Raw genomic sequence first — 20,538 nt, 5'->3', positions numbered from 1 at the left:
TGCCCATCTCAGACTGTCTCAGCGTGCCCGTGTTCAGTGGCTCGGTAGACGCAGCATGCGGTGGAAGCGCCTTCTGCCTACGTTATTCCATCGAGGTTTGGTCCATGTCCCCCTTGAGGTTTTGGTGTTGCATCTTGGGGGGAATGACTTGTGTTAGGTTAAAGGCAAGAACCTCATTGTGCAGGCCTTGGCCGATTTTCAAGTTATCCGGCACAGTTGGCCAGGGATAACTCTTATTTGGTCCTGTCTGCTTCCAATAATTAATTGGAATGCTCGGAAGAAGGGAGCTATGGACATGGCTCAGCAGAAAGTTAACAGAGAAATAGCCATGGGGCTATGCAAGCACAATGATGGGATCATCACTTATCAGGAAATTACATGGACAAGGAGGGAGCTTTACAGACAGGATGGTATTCACCTGTCTGATGCTGGAAATGACATCTTTTTGTCGGATCTGCAAAGGGGCCTGCGGGAATTTCTTCTACGCAGATGGGGGGAGTTTGACAAGCAATAGGCTTGTCACTCCCAGTGGTGGCTAGGATGGGCAAGGGGGAATGAGATTAGGGGTGGTGTGCATTTAGAGGCACCTTTATGGTGACAGGTAATGCCTGAGGCCTCCCGAATGGGTTTTGCGGCTCGGTGGGGGAATAAGGGTTGCCTGTGAGACTGACTCACCTCACTTACCCAGAAGCTTTGTGGCCTGGGAGGGGGTGACAGGGGAAGGTCTACCTCCCCCAAATGGGGTAGTCCCAAGGGGCAGTGGTGCTGTCACGCCACCCTCCGGGCTGTTAATCTTTTCAACCATTACAGTGCCAGCTAACAGCTGGCACAGTTCAGTGCCCGTCCTAGGTTTTCCCCTTTGCAGATATTGCAATAAATGTGGCCTGATTTCAATTCAAGCACTTGAGTCTGTATCTTCATTACTCATCTCCACTCGCAAATGGATGCCAAGTCTCACATTATTAGCTCAACAGGAGTAATTTTTATCAGCAGTAGAAGTTTGAAGATAATAGCAAAACCTTTTTTTTTTTTTGCAACTCACCTTAACTAAAAGGGCCCACTGTGCCCCTTCAATATGATCTGTGTATTCTGCTGTATGTATTATCCTTCTGGAGGGCATGTGCGTTCATTTTTAGGAGAAAAAAGATTGGGGGATGGGCATTCAAGCAGTAGGCCTTAAACATCCCAGATGTCTATTTGCTAGGCTTCTGGGTTTCCAGGTGGTTTTCTAATACTCCATGAACAACCGATTTAAAGCAAGGTCTATGTTTGTCCTGAAGTGGCCATTTCAAACAATGAAAGAACCCTAAAACACAAGTGTGTGTAGCATTTCATCTATGCAAAATGTCTGTTCTAAAAGTGGAACCAGGTGTTAACCTGGCAGATTGCAAAGACATTGTAGAGTCCCAAATTTCACCAGGGGAAAAAAACCCTATACATAAATGCATATCAGATGGATGGATCTTTTAGATATGATAGAAATAAGATTAATTAAATCAAATGTTGACAATGCAACAAAATTAAGTAATAGAAGAACATAATGGTGTAATGGGAAGAACCTGACTATCATTAAGAAAAGCATAAACTTTTGCATTTAGGGCCAAACTACATGTGATGACATGCAGTCCTTCCCCCATGTTTTTGTTTGTTTGTTCATTTGTTTTACAAAATACTGCTGCAGAGCCTGCAAAGTCAAGCAGAAGTCTGGGGTGGGGTTTCTTAACTCTTTCCCCTGGTGCCATTTCCCCACTTTCCCTTCAAGCTGTTTTCTGTCCTTTCTTTCTTCCCTTGTGGGAAATAACCCTGGCCAACTCAAAAAATGTTGGAACAAAGGACACGTGACTGAGGATCACTTTGGTACTTAAAACACTTTGATGTATTTGCACACAAGGCAGTCTAGCAGAAGAATTTCCTATAGGCTTTCCCTACTGTAAGTCATGGAACAGGACAGGAATCTCCTTCCATAGCTGACAATGAGATATGATTGTCCACGCATGATAGATGATTGGTCTGGAACTAGGATACTTCAGGCAGTGTCTTGTTCCATTTGAACCTTCCTGACCACTATGATCTGGAGACAACCAACTTCTGGCAACCCCTCCATCTCTTAGGCCCATGGCTACCACCAAACTAATCTTTTCAGTTGTGGCTCCTAAGCTTTGGTGTCAGCTTTCCGGCTATTACTAATATTATGCTGGTGTTTTAATGTTGCCTTTTGATTTAGTTTTATGTCTCTATAATCATTATACACTACTAGCAAACTTGTGTGGTCGAGTGTCTATCAGTTGGGAAGCAAAGCCACCTACAAATAGGTAGTGGTTTCTACATACTTGGGGGATTCTCCAGGTAAGCCAGAGTATATACTTTTGTAAATTAAATGAAAATATAAAGCATGCTCAGTCTTCCAGGAACCATGGTCAGTCAGTCAGAAAAGAAAATCAAAAAACCACCAGGCATGGGAGAATGAACTGGCCTGCTTGAGCATCCAGCATAATTGAAAAATGGGCTAAAAATAAGATAAAACAATCACACTGTCTCCATTTTGCTGCATAGCCTGACAGGACATGCCTTTTGGAGCATTTTCACAATCAGCCATGACTTCAAAAAGTTTATTAATAAGTTAAATATCACTAGATCATTGAGGGTTCCTGCTAGCTAAACTGTGGCACAGTACAAGGAGTGGGCAGAAGGTAAATCTCCAGATGTTTTGGACGTTAACTCCCAGAAGCCCCAGCCAGAATGGCCAATAGTCAGGAATACTGGGGGTTGACATCCAAAACATCTGGAAATCAACTTTCTGTCCACCCCAAATCTAGATTATATAGGCCAGCAGTGGGCAACTTGTGGCTCTCTAAAGGTTTTGGCCTACAACTCTCATTGTCTTTTACCATTAGCTATGCTGGCTGGGGGTGATGGTAGTTGTACGCCAAAACATCTGGAGAGCTACAAGTTGCCCATCCCTGATATAGGCAAATCACCCTGTGTGCACATGTTATGTGTGTGCTTACACTTGTATGCACTGGTGGCACGATGTTCCCCTCTTTGGGGATAGGCACTGAAGTGGCTGGCCTTTGGGTCCCTTCTACATCCTCGATCTATGCCTAATAATGATAATTTGCCATCAACAGACAAACATCTAAGGCTTAGATCTTTGTCTGTTGACAACAAATTATCATTATGTGACAGCATATGATCATTATGCAGCACAAGGTATTTATAAATCACTGCGGGAATTTTCAATACCATGTGTATTGCAGCAAGGGATGCACTGCACATCTGTATTATTACAGTCCCTCTGACAGAACTGTGCAAACAGCCAATGAGCTACATTTCTTATGGTATTATTTAGGAAAGGAAACACGAGAGCAGACAGTTTCCTTCTTTCTACAAAGATGAATGTCTAGTTTAGTGCTTCCAAAAAAAACACACAGGAACAAGACTAATCAGGAAACAAACACTGTGTGACCACATTTATAAAAGGGAAAACTGAGCAGCATTACAGGGCCTGCAGGTAAGAACCTACAATTGCCATCCTTAATCAACAAGGGGCTGAGACAACAACATAATTGTCTTTGTGCACCAACTACTGCACATCTGGTTCTCCATCCTCACACTCCCAGAATGCTCTGCATTGCAGAGAACTCTGGATGAGTGGAATCCCTCACTTCTCACTAGATGTATAAGGGAACAGCAAGCGAGAGAAAACGGGAATCTTTCAGGAATCCATTAGCGGAGGATGCCAAATTCTGGGACCTGGATCTAGCTGCACTCATGTAAAAAAACAAACAAACAACCCTGTTGGTAGCATTCTGTTCAAGCTGCAACGGTGGGTGCATCTGTTCAAAGTTGTGTAAAGAAGACCTCTGAGCTCTGTGTGGCCAAATGGGATGAGGGCAAAACCAACATGGCGCACTCCCAGCATAGCCCAAGGCTCACATCATTGTACCATCTTTTTCAGGAGTTTTCCTGCACACTTTTGGTTCATCACTATTGGTTGGGCTCTCCTTTTAGATTCTTTATTTCTGAAGTGGAAATATATGCCAGATTTCATGCTGAAGCATTAAAAATGAAAACAGCAAAAACTGTTTGACCAGAGACGAGTGTGTCTGTGTGGGGGGAATACGTGAATGTATACATCCTTGGCAATGCTGGCTCTCTCATACCACTTCACATCTCTGAGGCTAAAGACAAACAGTGGTTTTTAAGAGACCTGAAGGTCATATGCTAGAGCAGGGATAGGCAACGTGGTGCCCTCAGACACCTTTCTTGGCACCTGCCAAAGTGCTGTACCCTTCCCAGTTATTTTTAAAAATTAACACATTGTCTTATCAGTAGCTGAAATTGCTGTGAAATTGGTTTCTGTTGGTGCTGAAAACTCTGGATTCAAATGAGTTGTTTAGGGTGTTGGGGCTTATACCCCACCACTGCCTTGTACTATGTCTTTTGGGCAGGTTACTTGTCCTTTGCCATGCCTCCTATGGCAACCATTTTGTGGTGGTGCCCAGGACAGTTTCTCAAATTGTCAAATGTCCCCATGGTTCAAAAGGTTGCCTATCCCTGAGCTAGTGCCAGCATTGCCTATGACGTACAGTATATGTTCATTTCTTTTGTTCCATTATAGTCTTTAGTCAAAGAAGTTTGCAGGTTTTTGAAGTACTAAAAACCCCTAACCCTGTTTAACCAATGTTGTTTATGCACAAAAGAAATACTTGCATACATACTAAGAGCAATGATTGGTCTATTATACCACTTTCAGCTCTGGGGGAATATAATCTGTCTCCAACCTCAAAAACACAGCGCTAAAACCACTTTGGAAACAAATAAATGCCATATGTCAGCGACACTTGGTTGCCGACATATAATAGTTAAATCCCAACCCACTGTGCAGCAGAAAAACTCTGGCCAATATTTTCTGACAGGTAATCAAGCTTCTGAGAGTAAAGTTTGTGCAAATAAGCTTATTTGCTCTCTCTCTCTAAAGTGTCACAAACTTTTCAAGGGTGATGATGATATCCAAAGTATTTCAGAAAAGATATTTTACATACTTTGCACAATATTTTTTTCTTTGAACTTAACTGTTCCCTACTAGCTCTTTACATTTTCTTAATATTAGTTCTCATTAGCATTGTTAGAAAAAAAATACAGGCTATGAACTGGCCTCCAAATCCCTGTTCGCAAAACCGCTGCACCCAACACACTTTTGCTGATAACTTGCCAATTTCATATATTGTTTTCCTTTTTTTTTTTTTTTTACAAAAATTAGTTTGATATATTTTAGCAGTTGAAATGTCACTGCAAACGTACACCCCAATTGGAATGGGTTCGAATCACACACATTTACCAACACCTGCAACAAATGTAACGTGTGGACACTATACAGAAACCATGAGGTTTCCAGCAAGATGATCATTACGGGTTCATTTATTTCAAAGTATTTATATCCCACCTTTCCTAAATGTTCAAGGCAGCTAGCACCAAAGTACTGTAGAAATACAAATGTATGGACTATCCATGAAAAAAAGAGAGGAGCCCTTAAAAAGGGATCTGTCCTATAGTAATTTATAAATCTATAGATATATTTTGAAACACCAATGACCACAAAGTGGCTGTGGTAAGATGTAGCTTCCAAGGTGCAACCTGGGTAATGACAGTAGCATACTTATTTATGGATGGATGGATGTGGCATATTTTAAATTAAACAAATTCAACCAAACCCCAACAACCAACTTTTCTTTTCCACTGAGACGTTTCCCCAGTGTGCCTATGCATGGATCAGTCATACTTTTCCTTCCCTCCTTTCACTATCTTTTACACTCCTAGCCTATACATGTTTACTCAGAAGTAAGTCCCACTGTGTCCAATACTAGTTTTTCTCATGTAAGTATGAGCCTTAGGCTGCAATCGTATACTCACTTACCTGGGAATAAGTCCCTTTGAACTCAATGAGGCTTACTTCTGACTAGACATACATACAGGATTGTATGGTTAGGCTTGAATGTGAACTAATTTGGGAAACATTTTCCATGTAAAATAAATCCAAAACAATGGCACAAAAGCATAGCTCATGTTAAGAACAGTTCAATAAGAAAAGAAAATACAATACAATGTATGTCACAGATATTATCAATATATGTTACATCTACATAACAGAGAGAAGAAGCCACAGGAACTGCAGACACACATATTCTGTTCTTACAATTTGCTTGCCATGTGGGAATAGATTAGTCACCCCAGTTTCCTACTCTGCTCCCACATCCCTCCCACCTTTAATTTGTGAATTTAATTATTTGGAAACATTAACATAAAGCTGCATATTCCACACCATTCTCACACAAGGAGGCATTTACCTTCTGCTAAGGCTCCTCTGGTATGCTTTCTAAAACTTCCCCGTCCAATGAGCTGCACATTCCTCTTTCCTCAGATTCAAAGAACTGTGAGAAATGTCTTGCCAACAGACAAAAAACCCCTCCCAGATTACACTCTTGCTGATCTAACTATCATAACCTGTGAAGATTTTTCTAATCCAAAACCCAGCCTTCTATTCTTTCAAAATCACAGCAGGACAGTCTGTTTCCCAATCACTGCACAGTGCAGAAAGGAGAAAGATTTTCCAGGCTTTTCAATTCAGGCTAGCAATCAATGGACCAGTCCACTGTGACAAAAAGGAAGGGGGAGGTCACACTATCTAGGTAATATATGGTAATTCACAGAACTACTCAGAGCATTGCTCACTCAGAGTAAAGCGCTGAAGTCAGCACCTTGGGGATTTCGTATGTGTCATGATATAATTCCTTCTAGATGAGCACAAATGCTTTTCAAAATGGATGACAATATACCCAAAGACTAGCTTATACTTTAATTACTAGATATCACGTAGATCTTAAGCAACTAAACCTTTTCCAGTGCACATACAAGTCTTCAAATTCAAAACTTGGCCTCCTTGAAAAACTGTCCTTGATTCAGTTCTTCTTGATTAGCTTCCTGGCAAGCTGTACAATATTATGTCATCAGGCCAACTAACAGCGATTAACTAACCAATGTATTCCTGTACATAGCATTTGGATGGTTTGAAAACTGGATCTGTGAGACTACCTAAATAAGAGAAAACTTCATATGCTAAGATGAGCTATTCTAAAAAAATAAAAATGCGTTTGACATATTCAGATTTCACTGACAAGCATTAATCTCAGCTTCATTACTAAATTTGAAATTTAATTGGGTTAGTAATTGGGTTGGGTTAATTGTAATTTCAGTGTTGGCTGTTATAGTTCTGCTACACTGGGATTTCACTTCTTTTTTAAACAGTTCTAATTAGTCAAATTCTAGTGGGAATGATGGGCAGACATGAATCCAGGATGTAACCCCTGTCAAATATACTTTCCAAACCCATAACAAATGATATCAGCCCCCACAGGTAGACAAATTAGCACTGTATAACATTTAAGTTCACAGCGATGCATCTGTGGTTATTTATTTTAAAGCAGGGGTGGGCAACTTTTTTGCCCCCAAGGGCGGCAGTGGGCAATGGGCGATGGGTTGGGGGCTTCATGTCAGCAGCAGGCTTGGCTGAAGACAGTGGTAGACATGGCCAAGCCTGTATCTTCCTTGCCAATTCTTCTCTGTCTGTCTGTCTGTCTGTCTGTCTCTCTCTCTCTCTCTCACACACACACACACACAGAGAGAGAGAGAAAGAGAGAGAGAGATTGGCTTCATAGGCAACAGCCAACTTTGTCAGAACAAAATAATAAAGGAGCAGGGTTTTTTTTTTTATTTTATTCACACAATTACACTGTTGCATCACTTCTTGTTCTGTCACTTTATGTTCCATCTGTCCTCCAAAATTAATCTCAGAAGAGCCACTCTGAGGGCATTTTAATCTTCCCAGCTTGTTTATTTGTTTTATTGCTCGGCTATTATTTTAATTTGTTGTCATACATATATCACACTGTAAGCCACCTTGAGTATGGTTAAGAAGACAGGATAGAAACACTCCAGCCGGACTGAAGTATTCAGCTCGGATTTTGCATTGGTTTCAGAGGTGGGGTAACAATGACCACCAAAGATTATAAAAATCTTGGTGGCCTTGCCAAACTCTGATAGTTTTCAGAGTGGGGGGTGGCATATCACTACATATGAGTTGATAGAGGTTCACCCCCCCTACAATATAAGTGTTTTCTGCCACTTCATGAGGCCGTGGAGCAACCCAGCAGTGTTCTGTCTTGAACCTGAAGAGAACAGCACCATTCCCATTGGGAAGGAATGCTGCTAGGCCACTTTGCTTGAAGCAGTGACAAAGCATTTTTATTGTAGGGGGAGAACTAACTAGGAATGATGGAAAAATCCTTTGAGGGGGGGAGTTCAACAAATTTTCTAAGATCGGCACCCCAGGCTTCAATTTGGTTCCTGCTGCAGAACCCGATTTGATTTGTGGCAAGTTGGGCCAGTTCACAGATTTTCCAGGAATATTGTCCTTGTTTTTGGTTTTTTTTTTGGAAGGTTCTGCCATTTGTGCAGATTTCTGAGCAATTTGCACAGGTTATGGCCAAATTTGTGCAAATTACAGTCAAATTTGATTATTTGTGCAAATTCGGCCATAATTTGCACAAATTGCTCAGAAATGTGTGCAAATTGCAGAACCTCCCCACACACACAAGTTCCAGAGTTTGGGGAATAGCCTGCAGTTCAGCTCACAGACGCAAAGCGAGTTGTACATGCCGTGGAACTCCATCGAACAAAAAAAAGGATGGGATTTCCCAGTGATAGACATCCCTAGAACCAGCCCTCGGCTGCTTTATCATGACTAGCAAGACAATCCCTCCAGAATTCAGTCAGCACCCTCCCCAAAAGTCAAAGAAAATAAATGCCCCCCCATAAGTGGGGGAGATAGATATTCAGCCCAGCTCTTATAAATACTGAAACATGAGAGTCAAAGAGATTTAGTGAGGTAGAGGGCCAGATTAGGCCTGAAGAGATCTGAGATCCAATTCCCACTCAGCAATGAAGCTCACAGGGATAATTTCGGGCCTAACCCACTTCACAGAGTTGCTGTGTGGATGAAAGGAGGTAGGGTTGGGAGAGAACCATGTACACTGCCTTGAACTCTTTCAAGGAAAGCCAGGATATAAATTTAATAAATAAATACAAATATAGAAAGATATATGTCACAGTGTGTATATACATGACAAAACAAGCATGTGCACATTTATCACACCTTAATATATATACTTTTCCCTATAGCAAAATAATACTTGTGTAGAAAAAAACAGTAATATGTGAAGCTGCTTGGAATACCGTGTTGCAGTGCATATATCGATAGATAGATAGAGAGAGAGAGAGATAGAGAGAGAGAGAGAGAGATAGATAGATATGTAGATAGATGACAAATATATATTAAAATATATAAAGCCACAAATTATTGTGCATCTAGTGAAGTTAAGAAGATCTAGTTTGTACTACATTTTTAGAAGACTAATTACCTGGAAAGAATTTTAAAAAAAGAAAAGATACGCTCACGTTCTTTCCATACCATCATTTCCTGATAATGAGGGAGTTTGGCAGCACCCAGCTGGAGATGCTGTTTTCCATTGGTGCTGGTTCCTCTCCCCTAGTAAAAGTACTGCCCTATGGCAATAGCTCTGTGTAGACTTACCACATAATAAACTGCACGAGGTCTTGTGTACGTCACTTTTTAATGAGTTTGTATAAAGGTTCACGAAGTTGCTCCTCTCCATAGAAGCCAAGTGTCAAATGAATAAGCAACGATCTGATACACCTTTTCAGATAGATGACTTTTTGGATCCTTTATGCTCTTTTAACTTAATGAAATGATGGTGAGAAAGTCACCAAGTTGACAGCTGTAAGAAATGGTGCCCTTCGTTTGTCCTTAGCAAGAACATGCAACGTACTGCATCAGGATTCCATCACTGTCCAATTAATGCGTCCCCAACATTGACCTTAGAAATCCCCTCTAGGATAATGGAATTTTCTGAGACAATTTCACACCTGTTCTTTCTCACTTTAATGACAATAGCATGCAATAGATGTGACACCTGTCTTGGTAAAGTGAATGGTAACTTTACATTCTCAAACGTTTCTTCCAATGTGCTAGCAGGAAGTCGTCCAATGGGTTACGAAAATGCCTTCCAAAAGAGTCCAGGATATCTAATGAAAGTACAAACTCTAGCCACCTCCAAACATAATCTAAAGTAAGTCTTTACAGGGTAATCCTACCTTCCTAGTCAAAACACTTTAAGGTTAGGGTATCAGATATATGTAAAGCCTTGCTGGGCACCTGCTGGCAGGGCAGCAGTGAGGCAAGACTGGCATTCTTCTCCCTTCCATCCGATTCTTTTTAAACTATTTCCAGCCCCTCCCATGCATTGCGATCAATGAGATGGACGTTATTTATGCTAGCTCCAGGTAGGGATATACGAAAGTTCCGCCATGGATCTCGGGGAGGCCAAATGCCAGCGCATTCTGCCCCCGAAATCGGTGGCGGAACGGCCCCCCACCTCCCACCCACCCCCGGGACGGGACTTACCTTAGGCGGATCTTCCTGGCGGCGGTGGCTCTGGCGGCGGCTCCGGCGGTGGTGCGGCGGCGGCGGCCGGTCTTCCGACTGGCTGCCGCCAACGCCATTTCCAGGTAAAAAAACACAAAAAAACAAAAAAAGTGATAGGCTACATAAAGATTTACGTAGCCTAGCATGGCTAGATTTTTAAAAAACACCATGATAGGCTACGTAAACATTTACGTAGCCTATCACAGCTGACTGCAGGGACGCAAACGGCGGCGGCTATGGCCGCCGCCATTTGCGTCCCTGCTAGCCAGCGGCCGGATGTCCAGCTGCTGGCGGAGCTGGCCGGCGGCTCCGCAGAATCCCTGCAGAGCAGAGCCGGCCGGCCAGGATTCCAGGGGGGGAGGAACAGAGCACCTCCCCCCCTGGCCAGGATTCCGGGGGGAGGGACGGAACGCCTCCCCCCCAACATCAACATAATCTGCGGAAAGGTAAGTACCTTTCGTACATCCCTAGCTCCTGGGCTGGCATAAATGTCACTGTGTTGGGTGCATATTCCTGGACCAGGAGGCTCTGGAACTTGTGAATCTAGTATCACCCCTGATCCACCCATTTTCACCTCTCCTGATGTCCCCTGATAACATCAGGGAGGCGAGCACTGCAGAATGTTCTGAGGGAACTGGGAGGGGAGATCAGAGGTCAGATCTCCTCCTCTGAGGTAGGAGTTCTCTCTCTGACCTCGGAGAGACATCTGATATTTCCTGTGGCCCTTGGGATGCCCTCCCAGGGGCTATAGGATTATCACCTTAAGATCATAGTAAAGGGTTCATCAGTATTCTGGTGTAGCAGAAGTTTCAAAGATGATATCTAAATGAAGATGATTAATGGATTAACCAGATTAGAAGAATGCATTCTAATATGTGTAAACTGATCTCCCAATGGCTGACAGCGTCTCTATTCCATTTGACAATTTTTACTTCTTAATTGCCGCTGTCCCCTCATTAGTCTTGCAATCTCCATCAGATGGGCAGTAATAAATTTAAATCGCATTTAAGAGATAAGGAAGGTGAGAAAAATCATGTTGGATACACAACCTCAATCTATATAAACACTGATGCCTTAGGGACTGATGCTGCCCCCTGGTGTGCTATGAAAGTACTGGCTTTAAACTACTTAGCTGAAATACATTTGCCACATACATACAAATCTCCTTATCAACACTAAAAGAAAACCACACTGCGAAAAGATTTACAGGGTACACAAAGCTGAAAACCAAATAAACATACTTTTAAAAAAACAGCAAGTAGCCTGTTCATTACTCCAAAGCTGGGAGTTGTAGGACTTTTTTCTGTCTAAACTCTACCTCTCATTTAAATCCTCACCAAGGTTGGCTGTACAAACCCTGTCCAAGTGTCTGGAGTCTGGAATGGCTGGACGGAAGGAATAAGCTGACACTGAACCCTGACAAAACCGAAGTACTTTTGGTGGGAGACAAGGGGAGGTTGGGGGATGTTGACCTGGTGTTGAATGGGGTGCGGCTGCCCCTGAAAGACCAGGTCCGCAGTCTGGAGGTTATTTTAGACTCCCAGCTGTCCATGGAGGCTCAGGTGTTGGCCATGAGCCGGGCAGCGCTGTACCATCTCCATTTGATACAGTGGCTGCACAGCTACCTCCCTAATCATCTGCTCCCACCAGTAGCTCGTGACCCGGTTTCCTCTCATCTAGACTACTGTAATGCACTCTATGTGGGGTCACCCTTGAAGACGGTTAAGTTGTTGCAGCTGGTGCAGAACACGGTGGCTCACCTGATTAAAGGCAGCCATCGGCAAGATCACATCACTCCAGTGCTGAAGGAGTTGCACTGGTTGCCAGTTGTTTTCTGGGCCCAATTCAAGGTGTTGGTATTGACCTTTAAAACCCTATATGGTTCTGGCCCAGGCTATCTTAAGGAGTGCCTCCAGCAACACCAGGGATGCCGCTCAATGAGATCAGACTCGGAAGGCCTTCTGTCTGTCCCATCAGCCAGGACAGCTAGGCTGGTGAGGACCAGGGAGAGGGCCTTTCCCTTCCTAGTGACCTCCGCCATGCTCCCTCTTTGATGAGCTTCCACTGGGCTTTGAAAACCTGGCTGTTCAGGTGGGCATTTGGGGTGGGTTAGGGTTTTTTACAGCACTGTTGTTTTGTTGATTATGTTGTATTTTGTGCTGTTATTTGTATTTTATGCCACCTAGAGTGGCTGGGGAGCTGGCCACATGGGTGGCTAATAAAGCTAATAAAGCTAGCGAGCAAGCAAGCAAGCAAGCAAGCAAGCAAATAAATAAATAAATAACATGCAGGGATTGCACCCTAAATCACTTTCAATAGGGTGGCAGTGTGAGTGTGTGTGTTGGGACAGGGGGGATCAGTTCACCACCATAAACAAAATAAGTGGATTTAACCCAAAACTTCTACATGCTTCTTGTACATTTTAATTTCTGAGCCAATTACAGTTTTTCTTCTCAGTCATTTTTCTGCAATATCATTTCCTGTAAGAAAGAGAAAAGCCATGCTGTTCTTCACACCCAGCATGCTTCCTGGCTCCTCTGGTACCCAACACTACCATCCACTGTGCTTCAGGTATATTCTTGCAAAAAGCACCACCCAGCTTCTCCTTTTACTATAAAACAATGGATGGAATTCTCCAAAACATCAGTGTTGACCGGAGTCTGCTGTGCAGAACAACATTATGTACCCCCTCTATCATTTTTACAGGGTGGACAGCGGGCAAAAGATAGATGGCTGAAATACAGCTGCACTAAGCAATGGATATTACTTACTTCTAGGACTTTCCCAGTGATGAATTGGTGACATGCTTCACATTTGACCCCAAAGAGAACTTGATAGTCCTTTTCACAGTAAGGGGCACCATCTCTGAAAGTAATCCACAAAATATAAATCAGTTTCTCCAATATACTAAATTGCCACTGATGCATTGGAAGGACTCACTTGAACACAAGGTAGCTATTGTACAATGGGCAAGAAAAATGGTGATGCACTCAGCAACGTTAAAAATCACTCCTTATTTTTTGTCAGCTAGGAGTGTTTATACTTGAGTAATTTAATGCACACTTGTGATTGGCCACTCAGAGAAGTTTATGGGTCCATCACACAACATCGTCGAAATCCAGAGCCCCTCCTGTGCTTTTTCTGGTTTACGCCGTTGTAAAAAGCCCCCTCAAATAATCAGCTTAAAAAATATATGGTTTAATACGGGGCATACTATTTTTCAGCCACTAGATGGCGCTGTTTTCATTGAAAAATATAGTAAGCTCCGGGAAGGCAGCCAAGAAAGGGCATTTTGTTATGTTTCTCATCTAAGGAGCCAATCCTCATTGCGCCACAGAAATGGAAGCAAAATGCTCCGGCGGGTCCTGGGTTTTCCTTTAATGTAGAGGCACCCTAGATCTCACTTGCATACTCACCTTACTGTTTCCACTAACCACAAAGGCATTTCTGAGAGCCAATGCAGTGTAGCAGTATGACCAGTGAGATCCAGGTTCGAATTTCCACTCAGCCATTAAACTCCTTGGGTGCCCATCTCTCAGTTTAATCTGCTTTTGCAGGAATGCTGTGACAATAAAAATGGAAGTGGTGGAAACCATATATACCACTCTGAGTTTCTTTGAAGAAGGGTGGGATAAAAATGAAGTAATAACAATTTCTCATACCCAAGTTTATCATACCCCACCACATGGAGACTCAAAGCAGATACAAGTCCTGATAGAACAATTCATGGTGGTCATCCTTACAGATCTCAGCAGGAGGTCCTGCCCAGGTACCATCTGAGGAGACAAGTTAAGACTGTCTAGGCCTTTTCTGTGTTGGCCATTGTGTGTAGAAATACCTTCCCCAGGAAGCCAGCCAAAGCCCTTTCTATGCTGTGAGACCTTACCTACTTCCTAAGTATTTATTTACTAGTTCAGAATAGTAATGGAATGAACTGATTTTATGGGCATTATTAACGAGTTGTGTATCATATTGTTGTTGAATTTTATAATTTGCAAGATGCTTTGGGAAAAATGGGTTGGAAACGGTGCCCTTTTATATCCCTATGAAACTAGCCCTTTGCTTACATGCCCACAAGAACATATTGCAACTCTCTTCAGTGGATTAAATTATGTTATCACATATGAACACAAATCACAATTTAACACAAATAATATGGCCTGGTACACATGTGAATCTAAGCCAGGATTTAGTGCTATGTGTAACAAGTCAGAAGGAGCCCAAGCAAAGTCTCAGGCTCGCATGCTCCTCCCTAACTTCTCCTCCTCCAGTGTGGCCAGGAGGAGGATTCCTGCAGAGTTGAGTTTCACCTTACACAAAAGCCAATATGTCTTTAAACTTGTCTCTGGCTTATGAACCAGGGATCTTGTTTTAAAACAAACTCTGGTCAATTTCAAAAAAGAGGCAGCTTCAAACCCTGGATTGTTTTGCTGGTTTGTTTTAATTCACAATCTCTGGTTCAAATGTAACAACAAGCTTTCTTATGAAGTGAAATTAAACTTGGCAGGAGTCCTATACTTGATGGCTTGGGAGGAGGAGAGGAGTACACGACCTTGAAGCTTTGCTTGAAATCGTTCTAGCTCATGCACTAAACCTTGGCTCAGCATAGCACTAAATCTTGGCTTAGTGTTATGTGTGAAGTAGGCCTATAATAGAGATTCAACAGACATATTATGTCACCTTATTTTATTTCTTCTAGGAATACATATGATATATGGAAGTATATCTGACAATGTATAGAACTGATCTGACATCATGTCTCAGCTAAGCTAAGAAAATGTAAAGGATAATCTTTCTACTCTCCTGCTTTGCTGGATTTCTGGTCTGGGGCAGAAATGTGATAACAGCCTTGTCTCCACTTTGCAGGACAATATACACTTGTGAAATGGTCACATACACACCAGGGTAAGTTACCCCTTGGTAAATACTACTCTGTATTCACCCACCATTTAACTATCAGGGTTGTCTGTATTCACCCATCACTGAACCATGGAAGACTTCACACAAATCTACCCTGGATCAGTAAAAAAAAAAAGCAGATGCCCTGAACAAATTGTTCTAGTTTACAATTATTTTTGGCACCACTTTCTGATGGTGATTTGACTTACAGATAAATCCTCTCCATTTGTTTTTCGGCAATACTCAAGTGACAAGGGGAGGGGAGGTATAAAACATACAGGTAGATCTGTTAGTTACCTAAGTCAAATCAGAAATAAAAGAGGGTCCAGACAGTGTCAGTAAAATTTATCTGGCCATTCAAGTAATAATGGAAGGACCTTCCTAGAACAAGCATCACATGCATTCAAACACGAACGGATACATGTATGAATGCTGTTAGTTTAACCTGGTATCTTAAGGCCCACAGCTATCAGTAATATTCTCTTCCCTTCAGTATTGTACAATAATTCTCTCCTTCCTTTGATGAAGGAGAGGAGCCTCAGTTGGAGGACCAATATTTGATGGTACAAACTTGGCTCAGTCCAGTTGGGTAGAGGAGTGTACACAGACACATCCATTCCTCTCCACCCTCCTAGATATCTGGATGGGATGCAATTGAAGCAGGGTTGTTTCTGCTCTCTTCCAGAGAAGAGCACAGAGATCTGTCACCAAAATAGTTTGTAAAGTTTCCTGAATTTGGAGACATCTAGTGATAAGGGAGGCAAAAGCACAGGAACATCCTTCTCTCCCTGGTTCGCATTATGTTCCTCTTATAACGGGGGTGGGTAACACATGGCCCACGAGCCTCATGACCCCCTGGCCGTTTTTGTGCTCCCCCCCAAATTTGGCATGGTAGTGGTGGCAAACCCCCCAGGGATTTTGCTTGAAAACAAGGTCATCACTTATGCAAAGAACCTGTCAAACAAGTGTATATTTTATGCAACAAAAATGAGTGAGGGGCAGCTTACTTGCTGATGTATTCTCCAGTCAGGACCTTTGCACAGGCCTTGCATTTGAAGCATCCCAGGTGCCACTGCTTATCCAATGCTAGTAACGCTTGCCCATTTTTTATATCTCTTCCACAGCCTGCACAATCTGCAAATAAATCAATATACATGTATCAGGTTACTGAGTGCTGTTGACCTGCATTTTCGCCAGCCAGCCCCTCCCAGATTATACCAACCAGGGTCATTCTGAAGCAAGATAACTTACCTACTTAGGCAAAATGCCAATAAGAATTCAAAAGAACACCTTGCTAAATGTCCAGGCTACATGCTGCAAATATTCTTTTTAAATGTATATCTATGTAAATGCAGCCCTATCCTTTATCATGGGAATCTGAAAACAGGCAACTGCCAGTTTTATTCCAGCTTCACCTAAATGGTAGACAACAATCAATTTTAATTTGGCTTATAGCTAAACTAATTAATATCAAGAAATAGACATTTTCCCCATTCTAGGGGTGGAGCTGACAATCATACCACTTTATCCAACTTCTTTCATTGCCCTTTATGAAGCAATACATTTCCACCCTCCCCTCTAGATGGCAGCAACATTCAAAATGTGTCATGTAAAATTAAATTATAAATTCTTAGCAGATGAACACTTAAGGGAAGGGGGATAAATTACAGCTATCCAGCATCAACCCTTTTGATAAAAACAGGGTACAAGAGCTTCATTCTCTGCTTTGCTTGGTTATAGTTACAGAACAGGTACGCCAAAAGTAAAAAAAACACAAATCCAATAGATAATTTGGCAGATAGAAAAAGGAATCGGCCAACCAGAGAGATGCTACCTATCAGAAGACACTGTGCATCTTTCCCTTCTTAATGAACTTTTTTGTGGTAAGAAAAAAGAAGGAAGAAGCAGTGGGAAAACTTGGGAGGCTCACAAATGGAATACAACGTTGTCTGGACCCTTGGACAATTTCCATGAACGAGGCAGGACAAAAATAAAAGCCTCACCTGGAAGGACCAATGGGCTCCACTTCAGAACATGGAGTGAACCTTGGTCTGACTTTCTAAGAATATTTAAACCAAGGAAAAAGCAAAGAAAAAGAAAGGTACATCAAGAACTGGGACTGGATCTATTCTGACATAGAATCTTAGATTATATTTTGATCTTTGAAAAATTATACTATGGTCCAGCGAAACTGTTATCATGATAATGCTAAAACAAACAAAAAAAGCAGTAAGACCACCTCCTAGACTGAAAAAGCAGGCACAGAAAGCCAACTGGTTATATAAATAAGTGTATTAAAATGTTAATGATGATATAACAAAAGCAATATCAAATACATTAAATATTATAAAATCTGATATGTTAGTGCATGTATCATAAAAACTTCTCGGTGTCATAATGTTGGAGGAAATATAAGAGAAAATACTTTTTGTATGTCTAATTATTATTCTTGGTGATTATTTCATATTCATCCAGCATATCTGTGGTGCTTGAAAGAGCTCCATGAGAGACAGAGAGAGAGAGGGAGGGAGGGAGGGAGGGAGGGAGGATCCTGCCACCAAAGAGCTTACAGTCTAAACAAGACCATGGGAAAGACAATAGAAAGTGAAATGGAAGGAACAAAAGGTAGGAAAGAATGAATCTGAGTAAATCAGTCTTTCCCAACTTTGTGCCCTCCAGACGACAATGCCCATCAGTCCCAGCCAGCATGATTAATGGTTGCGATGCTGGAAGTTGTAGTCCAAAACATCTGGAGGGCACCAGGATGGGGAAGGATGGACTAGTGCTTTCAATGCACACGTGAAAACCAACCACTCAGCAGTATTTATTTTGGGATAGCAAACTCTCTTGCTTCTTTCACAGAAGTTAAGTGCTGATCAGATAGCTTATGTTCAGCAACCGATGCAAGCTTTGAACAGTTCCTCCGACTTAAACATGATTATAACTGGGAACAGGGATTAAGCCAAAGGCCTCACAAAAAAGTCTACAAGCACGCCTACAGGGGAAAAAAACACAGAGTAAAATACAGAGGAAAGAAAGAGAAACAATGGGTGGAATGATGACAATTTAATGGATCAATTCTTAATGGACCAGTAACAGAACCATGGGACCTGCTTTTCAGTTTCACACCACCATTTTTCAAGCCAAACAAAATGAAATCTGAATGAAACCAAGAAACAAGGTAAACTAAAAATATAAACCTACTGTCTCTTCAAGTGAGGAGCTCTGCTAATTTCAGACCTTAATACTTGTTGATACTAATTAGTTAAACAGATAGTCACAGATGGCCGCAACTCACTCAAATAATCAAGGTTCTGGTTCAAATCACTTTTCCTGGAGACCAATGAAAGTAAGAATTTTAACTTCTAGCCACATCATCTTCTAACACTTAAAAAAAAAAATCCAGTTCAGTTATGAACATTGTTCTTAATTGTAAAGATACTGCAAACAGCTTTAGTTTTCAGACAGGGACTAGAAGGAAGAGAAGCAAAGATCTTGATAATTCAGTATCCCAGTCTACTGTTTGCTTTTCTCATCTTTGTATCAATATCCGCCAGCTGACGTAAAGCAGCAGAATTAAATGAACAATGAAAGGGGAAGCAGTCTAGTCACTGCAGAAAAGGACTAGTCTGGTTACCAAAAAAACCTGATATGTGTGCACTTCACTCATGGGGCTTTTGGAGTATAATTGCCCAGAAAATCAGGGGCTACTACAACAACATTTTCTCATGCCAATATGGATATTGGAATCTCCTGACCTCATATTCTAATGACCTTATGTGATTATGGCAGGAGAATTTTGACCCAGAAAGAAAGTTTTAAAAACTGCACCCATTAAAATCTATGTTATGTATCTATACATACTTACATCCATACTGTACATACAAAAACAATGTATCCACTTTGAATTTGACATTCAACGTGGATAACATAATATAAAAATAAACAACACAAATAAAAATGACGGTAATCCCATCCACAGTCAAGACTAAAAGCAGGATTAATGGGGTGTGGGGAGAAGAGCCAAATGGACAATAAATTAAACACATTGGACATTAAATTAAAAAAGCATTGTAACAGACTTCTAGTAATCACTTTATTATTTATTTCCTTGTAATGTATTTTATACAACTCCAAAGGCATGAAAATGGCCTCCAAAACAATGGGTTGGACCCAGAGGGAAGGAGCAATCTATGGCCACTAGACACTGTCTAGAGGGCCATAGGATTCTTCATTTTCTAGCAACTGAGGTCAGAGCCAAGGCTCCAACCCCGGTTTCCAGCAACCATGCTCCCCAACCCCTCTGCCTCGTAGTGGTGTGGGCTTCTCGACACTGGCTATATCTCCTCACTCAGAGCTGGAACACTGAGACAGCAAGAGGGGGCCATCCCAGGGGAAGGGAGGGGGCTATGTTACACAGCTTCCTATCCACCATGCGGCCTCCCCTCTTCCCACTCCAAAGCCCCCCGGCTAGACAGGCAAAATTGCCTGTCTAGCCAAAACTGCGGGGCGGCTGGAGCACAGAAACGAGGATTGCCTCCATGCTCCGGCTGCCCTGCACTGGATAGTCATCAGCCTCCAAGTTTGGACACTGATAACAATCTCCATAGGATTGCGCCCTCAGTCATGCTTAGAACTGTTGGGAATATTGCAACCATGTCTGCAAGTTACTGGAAGGGGCAGCGTCACAGTTAGTTAATTCATGGGAATTTTGACCATTGCCAACCTTAGGATCTCTACAGTCTACAAGGAGGTTTCCTGTGATTTCTTCCCTTTGCTCCTCCCGTTCCTCACTCTGTTTGACCTCCACCATTGCTGGGAGCACAGGTGTTTGCTCTCTTGGTCCTGTCTGTGTAATGGAACACAAAATAGACTGAACAAGCTTATTTTTGAAACTCTGTGCTGTACCTGCATTGTATATGCAAGAATATCTGTGAGTAAAGCTGTTTCCTTTCTTCCACTGAAGACAGGTTTGGTCTCTCCTTTATTGTCTTAAGATAGCCTGTGTGTATGTGGGACTGGTAAAATGCTCATTCTGGTTTGCCTTTTTTTTCTCTACTAATTGCCTTTCTAACAGG

At 42.1% G+C, this 20,538-nt stretch overlaps 1 protein-coding gene across 6 annotated transcripts in view; it reads right to left on the bottom strand.

Annotated features, from left to right (window-relative positions):
- Nucleotides 1-20,538, bottom strand: part of ABLIM1 (actin binding LIM protein 1) — a 310,327-nt gene that overhangs the window by 96,242 nt on the left and 193,547 nt on the right. For all 6 annotated transcript variants that reach the window (XR_014789481.1, XR_014789480.1, XR_014789479.1 and 3 more), the window contains exons 5-6: nt 16,468-16,594; nt 13,333-13,426 (exon numbers count right to left, since the gene is read on the bottom strand). Coding sequence is in view for 1 of the 6 variants with exons in the window: in XM_084846146.1 (XP_084702272.1) it covers nt 13,333-13,426; nt 16,468-16,594 (221 nt within the window). In the remaining 5 variants the exon portion in view is untranslated. The remainder of the gene's footprint in view (nt 1-13,332; nt 13,427-16,467; nt 16,595-20,538) is intronic.

The sequence above is a fragment of the Heloderma suspectum genome, chromosome 3, assembly GCF_057233095.1.
Source record: "Heloderma suspectum isolate Gila_16-S chromosome 3, 16-S_ref, whole genome shotgun sequence".
Taxonomy (NCBI): Eukaryota; Metazoa; Chordata; class Lepidosauria; order Squamata; family Helodermatidae; genus Heloderma; species Heloderma suspectum.
This window is presented reverse-complemented; position numbering and strand designations above follow the sequence as displayed.